This window comes from Prinia subflava, chromosome 8 (assembly GCF_021018805.1).
Source record: "Prinia subflava isolate CZ2003 ecotype Zambia chromosome 8, Cam_Psub_1.2, whole genome shotgun sequence".
Lineage (NCBI taxonomy): Eukaryota > Metazoa > Chordata > Aves > Passeriformes > Cisticolidae > Prinia > Prinia subflava.
Window position 1 is genome coordinate 34232541 of NC_086254.1, and position 15089 is coordinate 34247629.

At 49.4% G+C, this 15089-nt stretch overlaps 1 protein-coding gene across 1 annotated transcript in view; it reads left to right on the top strand.

The window, feature by feature from the left end:
- Positions 1 to 15089, top strand: part of TOX2 (TOX high mobility group box family member 2) — a 152105-nt gene that overhangs the window by 74276 nt on the left and 62740 nt on the right. Inside the window, exon 3 of the mRNA XM_063404670.1 lies at positions 14828 to 15073. Coding sequence (XP_063260740.1) covers positions 14828 to 15073 — 246 coding nt within the window. The remainder of the gene's footprint in view (positions 1 to 14827; positions 15074 to 15089) is intronic.

The following is a 15089-nucleotide window of genomic DNA, read 5'->3' on the forward strand; positions in this document are numbered from 1 at the left end:
AGCTTGCAGACAAACTTAGCTAGTGATCTCCTTCAAAAGGATGTGCCCTATTTTGGTTGTATTTGGGGTCAGACTGAGCTGATGCTTTTTGGTAACACCAAGTGGCACTCGAGGTGCCCAGTTTGTTATTAGAATTGGCAATAGAAGCACTTGGCTCTGAGTCATCCCTGGTTTATGGAAATATCTAGGCCTTGTGTGGGCTTGGATTTGACAGATAGCAGCTGCAGCCCTTGAATACATGAGGAAAATATGAATTTTTACCATGGGCTTGATGTTTTGGCTTTGTTATGTGCAGCCCTGTTGTGCTCAGAACCTCCCCCTCCTCTCCATCAGCATCTCTCCCTCTCATTTTGACTCTTCCACTTCTGCCCAGCCTTTTGGAACAGTTCAGGTTCTGCCTGGTGTTTCCAAACCAGTACAAATAACAGAAACACCTCTCCAGTTGCTCAGTGAATTGAGAGTTTCAGGTGGTTTGGCCTCTGGAGAGCTGGGGCTGGGTTCCTCTTCTGACCTCATGCCTTGGGTGTTTGGTTGGGCCTTCTGGTCGTGTGGTGAGAGTTGAGCTGGTGTGGATGGGAGCCCTCTTGCACCTTCTTTTCCTCTGCAAAGCCATCCCCTGTGCCCACAAATGTTGTCCACAGCCTGTAGATCTGCCAGTGCCAGCGCTGGAGCTGGTTCCTGATACAGGCTCCTTGCCTTTGAGAGGCACATTGATGCCCTGGCTGTCCTCCTAGATGACAGCTGTCCTTACTTTAGGGAAATACTGCTATTTTTATTATTAATGAGGTGGTTTTCTTTTTTTTCCTTCCTCCTGAAAGGATGGTTCCTATTCTCACTGCTCATTTTGTCCAGGTTGCTTAATGCTTTAGAAGGAATTTGATGAGTGTCTGATTTAGGGCATAGATGAGCCTCTCCCAGCCATGTGTGTGTTCCTGCCTTTTTTTAGATACCATATATAAGCCTGGTTTTATTAAAGAAAAAAAAAGAAGTTGTTAAAATTGTTAAAGATAAAATCTGTTTGTTTCCCAAAATTCACATATTGGAGGCTTAAGGCTGAGATTTTCACGCCTACAGGGGGATTTGGATACTTGGCCATGCACCACGTTCCAGTTCTCACAGTTCTGTCACGAGTCTCTGGGTGCTTCCTGCTTTCCCTAACAGCCCCAGCACCTTCCTGCTCCTGTGACACGACAGCTTCTGCTTCGGAAAAGGGAGGAAAAGAACAAAATTCTTGGAGCTGGAGTTGTGAAGGAAAAGTCATAATTGTGGCTCTCAGTAAATGCTGAGGAGGTGGAGAGAGATCCTGTGTGATTATCATGGGATGCTTTGGGTGGGAAGGCACCTTGAAGTTCACATGGTTCCACCCTGTGCCATGAGCACGGACACCTTCCACTGTCCCAGGCTGCTCCAAGCCCTGCCCAGCCTGGCCTTGGGCACTGCCAGGGATCCAGGGGCAGCCCCAGCTGCTCTTACCTTGACATGGACTGGAAGTACTGGGAGTACTGGGAGTACTGGGCTCAGGGGGTGTGGTCAGTCAGAGGTTGGGCTTGATGATCTTGGAGGTCTTCTCCCACCTCAGTGATTCTGTGATTCTGGCACGCTGCTGAGTCAATATTTGGGATCTGCCCAGAGTGAGGCATCCCAAACCCATGGTTAGTCTGTCCTAGGCCTCCCCTGGCCAACCAAACCCCGTCACTGCCACTGGAGCTGGGTGGGTGCTGTCTCTGCCACCTCAGGGTTTGCTTTGGCACAGCTGCTTGGCTTTGGCACATCTCCCACCTGCCGGAGCCAGACTCGGGGGCTGAGGGTCTTTGGGATAACATGGGAAGCTGATTTATCTCCCTGGTGATTTCAGTTAATTTCCTTTCCCCGTTTCAGCAGCTTCCTGGCAGCCTGAAATGTTTGGCAGTGGATGGGTGGGTGAAGAATTTCAAGCTGCTCTTGGGGGTAAAGAGTAGAGAAGGGAGGGAAGAATGTGGCGTTTTGCAAAGCTGTGATGTATTCTTAATTTTAATAAAATAAATATTAAAAAAAAAAGGTAAGCAGCACCTCAGCTGCTGAGGCGACAGGCGCTTAAGGAGCACTGAATAAATACATAAAACATATTTGCTGAAGGCATTTGTTGTTGGAAGTTTAAACATTAAACATGCCTTCTTCGTCTGATACCATAATAAAGCAGGGATGTTCAAAGAGCCATTAGTGGTGCTCTGACTGCAGCTTTACATCTTCACTCATGTACCAAGGAACCTGCATTACATCAGCAATGCCTCAGTGACTTTTGCCTCCAGGAGAGTGGGATTTCCACGTGGGCTCGGGCTTTTTTTGTGGTGCATTTCTCTTTTCCCATCGATGGACGTGGATGTTTTGGTATTGTTTCCCTCGTAAAGTGCTGGGGCAGGTCCAGGGGAGGCAGCAGCTCTGCTTTTGTCCCACTGTCCCCAGGCTCAGTAAATGCTGGCTCGGGGCCTGATGAGACAAATAAACAGGTTTGTGCATTTAGGTTTTTAAATTACAGGCTAAGGAGGAACACAGATACTCAATCCATTAAGAAATAACTAGGTGGGTGATTCAGTACCATTTGTGTAAATGGCACTAACTCTGGTCTGCCTGCACAATTTATTAATACTTCACGGGATGAAAAAAAAAATTATTTTAATCTCATAATGGATGATGAGCTGTGAAATTGCTTCTGCAGCAGCTGGGCACCCTGGGGGAGGTGCTAGATTGCACCACATTATGCAAGCCATCCCCACGTCCCTGCCTTCCTCGTGCTAATCACACACATCAAATCTGGGTGATGGGGAGGGGGGGAACTGCTGGGGTTTATTACTTTTTGATTTTTTGGTATCTGCAGTTTTCCTGTCAGTTTGCTTTGGGGTCCCAAGCCTGGCTTGGGAAGCGTGAGGGCTCAAATCCAAGTAGGTTTGTGGTGATGCTTTGTACTTCAAAGGTGTTGGCAACAGGAAACAACAAGAAATTCAGCAAAAGTACTGGGTCTGGCCCAGCTGGTGATGATTTCATCTGGCTGATACCCACACTTAGAAGGGAAGGGTACCAGGAGCTCTCACTGCTCTTTGCTCTGCCTTTATGGGACTGGGACCATGAGCAGCACCAACATCCCGAGTGCTGTGGAGTTCCCACCTAAAAGCAGAGCCTGGGGTTAAGGACTTTGGTTCTGTGTGGGAAGATGGAGCAAAGCAAAGGGTACTGGGGGGCATTTAGGAAAAAATTGGAATTGTCCCTTTAGCTCCAGCATGGGATCCTCAGCCCTGGGGATGTGCTCTTGGTGATGTCTCTGGTGCCTGGCCCACACCACTGCTGTGTGCTCTGGCTGGTGAGGGCCATGCAGGGCTTCTTTGGAAGATGTCTCTCTGCTGATGAGAGAAAAAAACCCAAACAGGGTATATTTGGGGGGGAAAAGTTGTGTTGCCATTGTGGCTTTGCTGAGGGACCTTGCTGCAGACCATGACACCCCAGAGCAGAGGATGGCTGTGAATGCCACGTGCCACGAGCAGGACATGTCTTTTGAGATGAAACTCTGGAAAATGTGGAGCAAAAAAATCATCTGTGGCACAAAGGATTTGTTTGATCCCTTCACTCCCTCAGTTTGAGCACAAGGGAAATACTCCAAGACAAAATCTGAAAGGGAACAAGCATGGTACAGAGTGTAGTTTCCTTCCTGCTCTGGGTCCTTCTGGCTCAGCTGAAGCCAGGTTGAATTAATTTCTTAGAGTGCTTTTTGCTAATTCTTCCTTGCCTGTGCCTGCTTTTGGGCTGCCTTATCTCCTGACCTGCTTACAGTGCATTATACACCATTGTGTAACACAGCCCGGGCTCAGCACCCTCCACCAAATCCATCCAGCTCAACAATGGATTGCTGTGACTGCTCTGAGCTCATTATGCAAGTTCAGTATGCCATGAGACAAAAAAGCCAATTATGTAAAACCTGTACTCAAATAATTCCCTGAAATGCGTGATGTTCTTGAGTAGAATATGATATTCCTTGTATTCATTTGGAAGTGAGATCCTAGGAAAGAAAAGAAATGGGTTTATATTTGTCTGGCCTAGTCAGTCTAATTTTAGATCCTATTGGCTGCGGTCTCACTGGATATACAGTGCCTTTAATACATTTTAAAACCAGGCAAAAATCATTATAAACAATTTTAAGGAGGCTGATTGTGAGGCAGATGACAGAAGCTGCTCTTTGCCAGCGTGGAGCAGAGCTTGCACTTCTCCTGGCTTAGCCTGGAGCGCTGCCACGTCTGCTCTGAGAGGCTGGGGAAGAACAGCCACGAAAACACTCAGTGAAAGGAAACAGTTCCCTCCTCAGCGTGGGGAGGTAAGGGAAAAATAGGTGAGGTGAGCTGCTAGTCTGGGTCATTCAGAGCAACTGTGCAACAAACATTCCCCCCAGCCCCAGCCCTGCGTGTGGAGGTGCAATAACAAAGTGATTTCAGAGCCCTGGTTATTGCTGATGTTTGTGGAAACCGATACTGAATTCTTCTGAAAACGCTGTCAGCAGGAATTGAGCCTTAATATCCCACGTGGATAGGGCTTGGAGCAGCCTGGGAGAGTGGGAGCTGTCCCTGCCTGTGACAGGGAGCAGGACTGGGTGAACTTTAAGGTCACCAACCCAACCCATTCCGTGATTCCATGACCTGTGGATCTGGGAGCTGCAGGTCTTTGTGGCAGGGACGTGGTGTGGCCACACCGGGGTGGCACCTGGTGGCATGAGAGGGTGGCTCTGGAGGGACAGCAGTGCCAGCAGGCTCACCCAGAGCTCCCTCTGGGACATGTGGGGTGCTGGCAGGGTCCTGCCCTGTCCTTTGAGGCAGCTGCTGCCTTGCCATGAGAGTGAGAAAGGCTGAGATGTCTGATTACATCTTTCTTCCTCTTTACTCCTGGGGGTATCCACTTCTAAAACTCATTTTTGTCTGTGTCACCAGGGAATTAGGAGTCTGTCTGTCTCTCTTTCCTCAGGAGGATAAACACAGCACTCCTAATCCTTTCTGCACCCCTGCCTGCTGCACTGCTGCCCCTTCCAGCTGTATCTGCCTTTATGGAAACCGTAACCTTTGCTTGAACCAGAGATTTTCCTGAGCAAGAGCCCTTTGGGATCTGAGTGGGCTTTCCTGGATACATTTTTAATAAACACAATAATTTGACTGCAAACCCATTACCTATCCCCTGTTTGTTCTATGGGATAGTCATTTCCATGCCTGCAAAAGCCACTAACTCACAGGGCAATCAAAGGAGGAATGACAACCAGGATAAAATTGGTCTGTGTTGTGATAAACCCGTCCATCTTCACATCGTGCTCTGGAGCTTTATGTACTGCCTATAAATAATGGCCTCAAAAAGATATTAAATCCTTAGAAAAAAATCAAGCCTAATTGTAACTATATTTTTGTTTTCCATTTTGGTTTATGTACAGTATATGACTTCTGCAGAGACATTTTTATTCCAGGAAAATGACAGGCCAACAAGAAGCCATAATTGCACTGATTTTTAGAAGTGCCTGCATTACTACAGATCTGATGTACTGCAAGACATGAATCAGAAAAATTCTATTAAAAAATCTCTTGAATGGTTGACACAGGAGTATTATCCACGATGATTAATTTGACTTGGTCATTATGAACACAGACAAGTCTGACAAAATTGCATTTCATTCCCCACTGAATTCATAAAATCACTATACACATAATAAGAAGTTATAGTTCTCTGCTATCCACTATTCTTGACAGGATTCCAGTTCTGGATAAGATACTGATTAAAAAAAAAAAATAGAGGGAGAGAGAGAGTTGGGAGCCTTTTTAGAAGTCTACAATAAGGCTGATTTCTTTTGCTATAAATTGTTCATAGAATTCCATTATTTTCAGCTTTTTTTGGGGAAGTGGTGATGCAGGTCAAGAGCAGCCTGGACAATATCAAAGCTGACTGTGAGCTCTTGGTGCCATGGGAGGGGATGCAGCAGAATGGCCAGGCTGAAACTCAGGGATTTTCTATCCTTCAGATAGTTATAAATAATTGGTACCTTATTCTTCATTTCCCACCCACACAACAGACAGGTTGAGGCCAGAGTGTCCTGAGAATGTTGTTTCTGGCCTTAGTAGCATGTAAAATAACCCCCCAAAATGCAGATTTAGATGCAAGCCTCCATTTTTTTTTCTATTTTGGTGTGAACTGAGATTTTCTTTCCCTGTGGATATTGTTCCCACCACAGCCCCATCCTGCTGGGCACCACATCACAGCTTTCCCTTTGCCACTGTGGCAACTTCCCAAGGGTATCCAAGGTTAATAGGACAAGCAAGGATGTTTAGGACCCTCTGTGGACAAATGGCTTTATGAAACAAACATTTTTTATAAAATGTGTAGAAAAGAGACCTTTCTGATCTGTCAGATTTGGTTGAAACTATCCAGGCTTTGGGAAGAGCTGTGGCTCCAGGACTGCATGGGATCTACAGGAGATGGGAGAAGGTCAACTCATGTAAATTTAAAGGTATAAACATCCCACTGATTCATGAGTGAAGCCATCCAAAGGAGCTGGGATTGAGCACAATGGATTTGTGCTGCAGTTGTGGTGTAGGGAGTCTGCACCAGAGCAATGCCCAGAGTGGGAGAAATGGAGAGAAACTGGGAGTGGGGAGGTGAAGGATTGATCTGTGGGACAACCAGCACTTGCTTGGGGTTTTTGAAGAGAACAACCTCTGCTCTGGAGCCAGGCTAAGAGAGCTGGGGGTGCTCACCTGGACAGGAGCAGGCTCCAGAGAGAGCTCAGAGCCCCTTCCAGGGGCTAAAGGGGCTCCAGGAGAGCTGGAGAGGGACTGGGAACAAGGGATGGAGGGACAGGACACAGGGAATGGCTTCCACTGCCAGAGGGCAGGGCTGGATGGGAGATGGGGAAGGAATTGTTCCCTGTGAGGGTGGGCAGGCCCTGGCACAGGGTGCCCAGAGCAGCTGTGGCTGCCCCTGGATCCCTGGCAGTGCCCAACCCCACGCTGGACAGGGCTTGGAGCAGCCTGGGACAGTGGCAGGGTCAGTTCACTAAGGTCCTTTCCAACCCAAACCATTCAGTGATTCTATGGTTTTAAACCCCTCTAGTCTGGGTATGGAAGAGGAGCACACACAGAAGGAGGAAGAGCCCACTTTCCCACAGATTCCCTGCTGCACTCCTGTGCCCCTAACCTCTTGCTGAATATTGTGCAGACACTTCCAGGCAAATTTCTGCTCATGTAAGAACTCATTTTTCCCTTTTCAACAGCACTCCCCTAGTAAAAAACCTGAGCATGTGAAAATTAATGTAGCAGGAGCTGGGAACACTTCAAAGACAATTTGTAGATTGTATGTGACTGACTGTTAATAAATACTTCTTTCCAGTATTTATCCACCTCTCCCCACATAATTCATTGACCCTGGTATTCACACAGATCTCTGTGTGTGAGGATGAGGCAAATCAATTTCCATTCCTAAGACCCAGAGCTGCTGACACAGAAAATCAGCACTGCTTCCCTTCTTGGCATGGGGCTTTGGGAACCACAGGTGTGAACAGGAGCCCTCTGCCATCCCTGCCTGGAGGAGGGGAGGTGGAAGGGGCAACACCCCTGGACACCCCACAGCAACACCCACCCATTTCCCTTGCTGGCCCCAGAGCATTTCTCTGGAGTTTGCAATGTCCCAAGTGACTTCCACTGCCTTCTGCCACCTCAGCTGACATTTCTGTCCCTGTGGCTTCAGTGCCTTGAGATGAGCAGAACACCCCTCTGGTTTCTGGGCTAGGGAAACCTATCAAAATCCCCCTCTTGCAAACAGGGTCATGCCTGTGTGAGTAATGGGTGTAATGTGAGTGAGTGGGAGGGGAGATCAAAGGCTTTTGAGGAAATATGGGCAGCTGGTCTTCAGGAAGCTTTGATTTTACCTTTTTCCTTGTGTTTGGACTCCTTCTGTGGCTCAAGGTGTTCTCCAACCTGGTGTTCCCTGCAGTCCCTGTGATCAGTGGCACATGGCAAATCCTTGAGAAGTGTGTAGGGAATAGGGGATGTGTCTGTATGGCACATCCACCTGTGTGCTCCTCTGGCTCCTGACTCCACCTGATACATCATCCAGCTTTGGAAAAATCAAAATACCCCCAACACCTGCTTGTCTGCAGCTCCTTCCTGTGTGGTGTGGTGGGAGAGTGCTGTCCTCAGCCCTGGGGTTGGGGTCCTGCTGGGATTGGGTTGGGGGCATTGCCATCATTGCTCGTGGGATGTTGTGGTGTCTTGGTTTGGAAAGACAGGTATCTGTCAGGGAAAACTGGAGTTTCCCTTGGAGTGGAGAATGTAAAACTCCCTCCCTCCAAATTATTACAATTTTGCAATTAGGAGCTTTCAGGCAAAAAATATGGGAATAGGAGTAACAGTTCTTTACTAGGAATAATAAAAAAAAAAACAAGCAAACAAACAAAAGTCTTAGAAAACCCTGACAGAGGCAGGAATATGACCTGACACTCTGTCAGCCAGGATGTTGGAGGCAGTCCAAATAAATGCTCGTGGAGTGACAGATGTGGTTCTGTTGGAGTAGAGATGATCCTGAAGTGGAAGTGGGATGAGTCCAATCTTCCTCTGGGAATCCAGTGGAAAAGAGGATGCTCTGCTGTTCTGACTCTCAGGTTTTATCCAGGTAGGAATGCTGGGCTCCTCCCCCTGGGTGGAGCATCTCACAATGGAATGAGTTAATTTTATCAGTCATGTGGTGAGCCTTAATGGCTCATTAACAGCAGATATCCCCTGGAGAGAGGATGGGTTGTGGAAGAGATAAGGAACATTGCTCCCCTGGTTTTACCAGCTGGGCCATTAACAGAAGGCCTCCACCCCCCTCCCCCCTGGAGTTACAAGAGATAAAGGATAAAAAAATCTTCCCAACTGGTTTCAACAGATGAAATAGAATACACATTTTTTGGTTACATAACCCAAGACATGTGGGCACCCCATAACCTCTGTGTGCTCCTTGTGCACACCAGGAGCCCAAGCTGTAGCACCTCTCAGCCCCACAAATATCAATGGTTTTCCTCACTTTGCAGACTTGCCAGGCTGGTTTGAGTCTCTTTAGATCCATCTCACCTCTGAAGTGTCAGGAGGGTCACTGAGGTTTTGCATTAGCTTCAGGAAAAAGCCAGTTAGATGAGGGATGGCAGAGAGTGCATGGTGGTTTGTGTCATCTGGATAGATTGCACCAGCCTCCCTATTTCCTTGTACCTTCCCAAGAACAAATGTTCTCTCTCAGGCTCGCATTTACTGTTGAATGCTTTTTGACAGGGCAAATATTTACCTGCAATAATACTGCAAATCTTTATCCTTCTCACTGTGGAGAACATTTCTCTGAATCAATGCTTGGCTGCAGCTCCTGGATCCTCACGGATAATCACCCAGAACATGACTCGGTGGAGGATTGGGGTCACTGGACACTTGCCAAGCTGCCAAGGAGGAGAATGGTTCCCCAGGTCCTTGGTCAAGCCATGTCCTCTGTGATTTATACCAACATGCAGTGCAGAGGTGGTGCTGCTTGGCTGTGGAGTGTTTTGTAGAGGAGGACAGTGCTTTCCTCCCCTTCCAGGAGGGGAAGGGCAGGAGGAAGCTAAAGGCATCATTTATAGACATGCTCAGCACTTGTCACTCGCTGCTGAGTCACCTGCATGAGAATCTGTGGTGTCTCGTAGAACGTGGCTTTGGGTGAGTGGCAGCTGGTCCCCAAGAGCTGCAGGACATTCAGACATCTGGACATCCCTTGGCCATCCTCCTCTTTCTGCAGTGCTCGGAATTCCCCTCCAGGGTCAGGGAGGTTCTGTTTTGGGATGGCTGGTGGAGCTTGCTGGGGCTTGGTTTATCTACAGTCCAGGAGGAGGTGCAGCACAGGAGCAAGAGGTGAAGCAGCAGCAACACCAAGGGTGGTTTTGAGTCCATGACAGAGGGTGAGCAGGGTCACTGTGCCCATCAGGCCACCACACAGGTGCTCTGTGTGTGCAGCAGAGGAGCCTCCTGCCATCCACAGACACCTCCCCAGAGCTTCTCCCACCTGAGAGCCTTCTCCTGCAGGTCCCGGGCATCTGGGATTCCTCCTGTCCATCCCTGCCTCCCTCTCCTGAAAAGCAGCAGGGAATACAGCAAGCCTGGGAGACCTTGGCACGTTGTCCCTGTGGTGGGGAGCAGCGTTGGCAGGAGACCTCATTGGGTGTTTCCAGGAGCTGCAGGTGCCTTTGGCAGCTCAGCAGCAGGGCCTGGCTGTGCAGGCCAGCCCCTGCTCCTGCAAGGGCTTCAGGAATGCTGCCTTTCCTCTCAAATGGTTCTGAATAATGTGTCCCCAGCCCAGTGCTGTGAGCTGGGAGGGAGCAGCCAGTTACCTGTTCTGACTCCTCTTGGTCCTGGACATGGCCAGGTGTCACCTTGCCAGGAACCAGAGCCTTTCTCCCCATTACAATCCCCCTCATCACCTCTCCTCCACTCCGCTGTCTTCTGACCCCGAATCTGCCATGGGATGGAGATGGTGCAGGGACCCCTGCTCAGACTTGGATTTCAAGATGGAAAAATTGTTTTAAAATACAATTTTGCTGCTGTTGGAGGTTGGTTGTACCTGCTGTGATGCCATCCTGAGCAAGCATGGGGCAGAACCAGGTTTATGAGGTGCTGAGGCCCTGGCACAGAGCAGCTCTGGCTGCCCCTGGATCCCTGGCAGTGCCCAATGCCAGATTGGACAGGGCTTGGAGCAGCCTGGGACAGTGGAAGGTGTCCCTGCCATGGCAGGAGGTTTGGAATGAGGTGATCCTTCAGGTCTCTTCCCAGACTGTTTTATGATTCTGTGATAACCCGAGGCTGTGCTGAGAGCAGTTTGATCCTATACCACCCCTCTAGCTGGTGCACAGGGATACCTGGTGGGCTGAGGACAAGGGGGTCACCCAGAGGAGGGGCACTGTCCCCTCTCTAACAGGGCCTGGCTCCACCCTGTGTCTCCACCTCACTGCAGGGCTCCCCTGCCCCGAGCAGCACCCGGCATCTGCCCGGCGGCACAGCCACCAGAGGGTTTGCAAGAAGAGGCTTGTTGTTTCAGCTGATTTCAGTGTTTTAATCTGAAGAGGAATAATGTGCAATCACAACAACTGTCATCTGTTTGACAGTGGAAAATCCTGGATCTTTTTCTGTGCACAGCAAAGGGGGCAGCCGTTCAGCAGCACGACCGCTGCGCGCTCGGAGTCCTGGTGGGATGAATGGCTTCAGACCAGCCCGCTAATCTAATTTGTAATGTATCCCTGAAACGTCTAATTGGCTATTTAATTTAATTCAAATTAACATAAGAATGGGAAAAATAATCTGCCACAGAGCCCACATGGTGGTGGAGAGGAGCGTTGGGTGCTGCAGCAGAGGGCTTGAGGGGACAGCTCTGTGCACACTGTGGGCCACCACTGCCTGTGGGGATGGAGGTGTCACTGTGGACACGTCAACACGCTCTGTGTGTGACAATAAATCACCCCTTTTCCCAGCCTTCTGAGGGTCTGTGTGCCTGCTGTCCCTTCCTTCTCTCTCTGGCCATCCATTTCCAGCACAGCAGAGCGAGGGCAGCCTGCTCTGGGGAGCTCGGTAGCGACAGGGTGTGAAAGCTGCCAGGCGCCGGCTCTGATTATGTTGATTGGATATTGTCTAATCTGATTTTGATTGTGTACAGCTTTGATTGTAATTTTGATACGTCTGCAAAATGCTGTAGCTATTCGAAAGCTTTGTGATTTAAACAGGTCTTTTTTTTTTTCTTCTTTTCTCTTCTTTTTTATCCCCTGGGTTGAATAGAACAGAGGCAGAAACGTGCCTGGGGGTGAGGAGGGCGCTGGGGCTTTGGCACTCTGTACAAAACCACCTCAAAGCCCTTGGGTGAGCTGCTCTGCAGCAACACAGGGGACTCGTAGTTTTGAAGAGAGCTTTGGGAAACTTTGAGTGGGTTTTACATAATTTAGTTAAGTACAGCAAAGCCACTTGCTTATGTACCTGATACCAAAATAAACCAGTTGGAGGAACAAGTTTTCTCTGCAATGATTTATTTAAATCCCTTTCTGTAAAGCATGGAGAAAAATCCTCTTAAATAACTGGGAAAGAATCAGTGTACCTCGAGGAGCATAGCACAAATGGAAACCTAGCTACGAGACATATTAAATGGGATCTCTCTGTCTGCCTTAAACACATCCCCTCAGCCCACTGCCTTCCCTGTGGCATGATAGACAGTGATAGACAGCAAAGGAGCTGGGCTTGCATCTCCGCTGGACAGTAACAGTGGTACAGAGCTGTCATGGCCCAGGCTCTCTCTTGTGTTTCTGTCATGCTCCTGTTTCCCTGCAGCCAGTGGGAATCCCAGGCAAATGTAAAGTTTTGGGTCAGATATGCAGAACCTGCTCTACAATCACAGAATCATCAAATGAGGTTGGGCTGGAAGGGACCTTAAGGCTCATCTCATTCCAATTCCCTGCCATGGGCACTATCCCAGGGTGCTTCAAGCCCTGTTCAGCCTGGCCCTGGGATCCAGGGGCAGCCACAGCTGCTCTGGGCACCCTGTGCCAGGGCCTGCCCACCCTCACAGGGAAGGATTTCTTTTCAATATTCCATCTAACCGTGCCCTCTGGCAGTGGGAAGCCATTCCCTCTTATCCTGTCTCTCCATCTCTTGGAGCCCCTTTAGGCCCTGTAAGGGACTCTAAGCTCTCCCTGGAGCCTTCTCTTCTCCAGACTGAAAAACCCCAGTTCTCCCAGCCTGGCTCCAGAGCAGAGGGTTCCAGCCCTTGGAGCATCTTTGTGGCCTCCCCTGGAGCTCCAGCAGTTCCTTGTCCTTCTCCTGCTGTGGCCCCAGAGCTGCAGGCAGCCCTGGGTGTGCTGAGAGGGGAGGAGAGAGGCAGGGTCCCCTCGCTGCCCTGCTGCCCACGCTGTGGGGTGAGGGTTTGGGTTTCTGGGCTGCCAGGGCACAGAGCTGGGTTCTGTCCAGCCTTTCCTCCACCAGAGTGCCCAAGTCCTTCTCTCACAGGGCTGTTCTCAAGGTTTAGCTCTCGTGGTCTGTACTCTTCCCTGGATTGCTCTGGCACAGGAGCAGCTCCTTGAACTTGTTGAACCTCGTTAAGTTCCTGTGGCCACACTTCTTCAGCTTGTCCAGGTCACCCTGATGACATCCTGTCCTTCTGCTCTTTTTGCTCCTTTCTGCAGCATGGGAGGGAGGGTGAGAGCTGTGGGTTCAGCTTAGCAAGGACAAGCCTTCTCCAGCCCCAGCTGTGGGGTGAAGCAGGAGTGCCCCCTGCTCTGAACCCCACAGAGCCCTGGTTCTCCCTGGCAGTGCCCTTTCACCAATCCACAGATCCCTCCTTGCTCCCTGCTGCCTCTCCCACTGTACTCCAGTCAAACACAGGCTTTATTTTATTTTATTAAGGACTTTCTTCCCACAGTCTGTGGTGATGAAGAGCACGAATCCGGGGGTGAGCTCTGGGACAATGGATTATTAAAGCCTACAGTGCTTAACTGGTTTTTTAACATCTGGGGTTTTGCTCTTAAATCAAGTATTAAGTCCAAATCCAACCATGAAATGAGGTGATCTGGGAAATTTAGCTTTAGCATGTGTGTAATACTACAGCTAATCAGAATTTCATATGCTATAATAATATGTGAAACAGTAGATGTTTAGAATAAGCCTCCTCTGCCAGAGACTCATTATATTCTTCATTGGTAATTAATAATTTTGGATAGATTCACACGTTATGAAGAAAAATGGTTTTGTCTGAAGTGAAAATGATTGCACAGGTGCAACAGCATATTTTTATATAAATGGGAATGCTTAGAAGTAAACAAGCCATAAGAAAACACGGGGAGCAGACAGAGTTCCAATATCTCTGCATGTTCGTGTCACCTCGAAGGAGTGTTAGTAGGGAGGTGAGGGAATGCTTTTGCAGATGAAATTTGGGAGGGGATATAAGGAAGGACAAATCTCCATGTGTGGTGAAGTCATGCAGGCTTTCTTTAAAGGGTTTTCAAAAAGTGATGGCTGTGTTTCCAAATCCCCTCCCTGGCTGAAGCTTCTGTGCTTGAGTTCTTGAGGATTCTGAGGGAGGTAGGACAAGAGGGAATGGCTTTAACCTGACAGAGGGCAAGGTTAGATGAGATATTAGGGGGAAATGCTTTACTGTGAGGGTGGGCAGGCCCTGGCACAGGGTGCCCAGAGCAGCTGTGGCTGCCCCTGGGTCCCTGGCAGAGTCCAAGGCCAGGTTAGACTGGGCTTGGAGCAGCCTGGGACAGTGGAAGGTGTCCCTGTCTGTGGCAGGGGTGGCACTGGATGGGCTTTAACATCCCTTGTAACACAAACTGTTCCATAATTTGGTGTGTTTTGATCCGAAGTAATTGTTATTTCTACAGCTCTAATTCTCACAAAAGCTCTCGAGAATACCAGCTGGAGGTTGAGAGCTGAGACAGGTTCCCAGAGAGAACCTAGGAAGGCATCAGCTCGTCAGGAAGCAGCCCTGCCCTTCCATGGCTGTGGCCCAGCTGTGGCAGTTTCTGCTGAGGTTTTGGGGACTCACAGATGAGCAGGGATGCAGTGAGGGAGAGGAGAGCAAGGGGAAGCCTCTGATGTCTCCATGGTGTGTTCCTGATGGACGGCTGTCACACCCACACCCTGCCTCCTGCCTCTTACAACCTGGTGTGCAGGACTGGAGGGGCCTTTGTTATTACAACAGCCCTGTTTCCCCTGGGATCTGTATTTCTTAGAGCAATAATCCCTTTTCCTGGCTGAAGCAGCAGGGCAGTGACACGTTACAAAATGTCTCTTTGGTGTTTCAGACGTACAACAGCCAGAATGAGAACAACGAGGACTACGAGATCCCTCCCATCACGCCTCCCAACCTCCCCGACCCGTCCCTGCTGCACCTGGTGGACCACGAAGCTGGATACCACTCGCTGTGCCACAGCCTCCCTCCAAACAGCCTGATCCCAGCCTACCCCTACCAGAACATGGACCTGCCGGCCATCATGGTCTCCAACATGTTGAGCCAGGATGGGCACCTCCTCTCCAGCCAGCTCCCCACGGTCAGTGCCTTTCCCC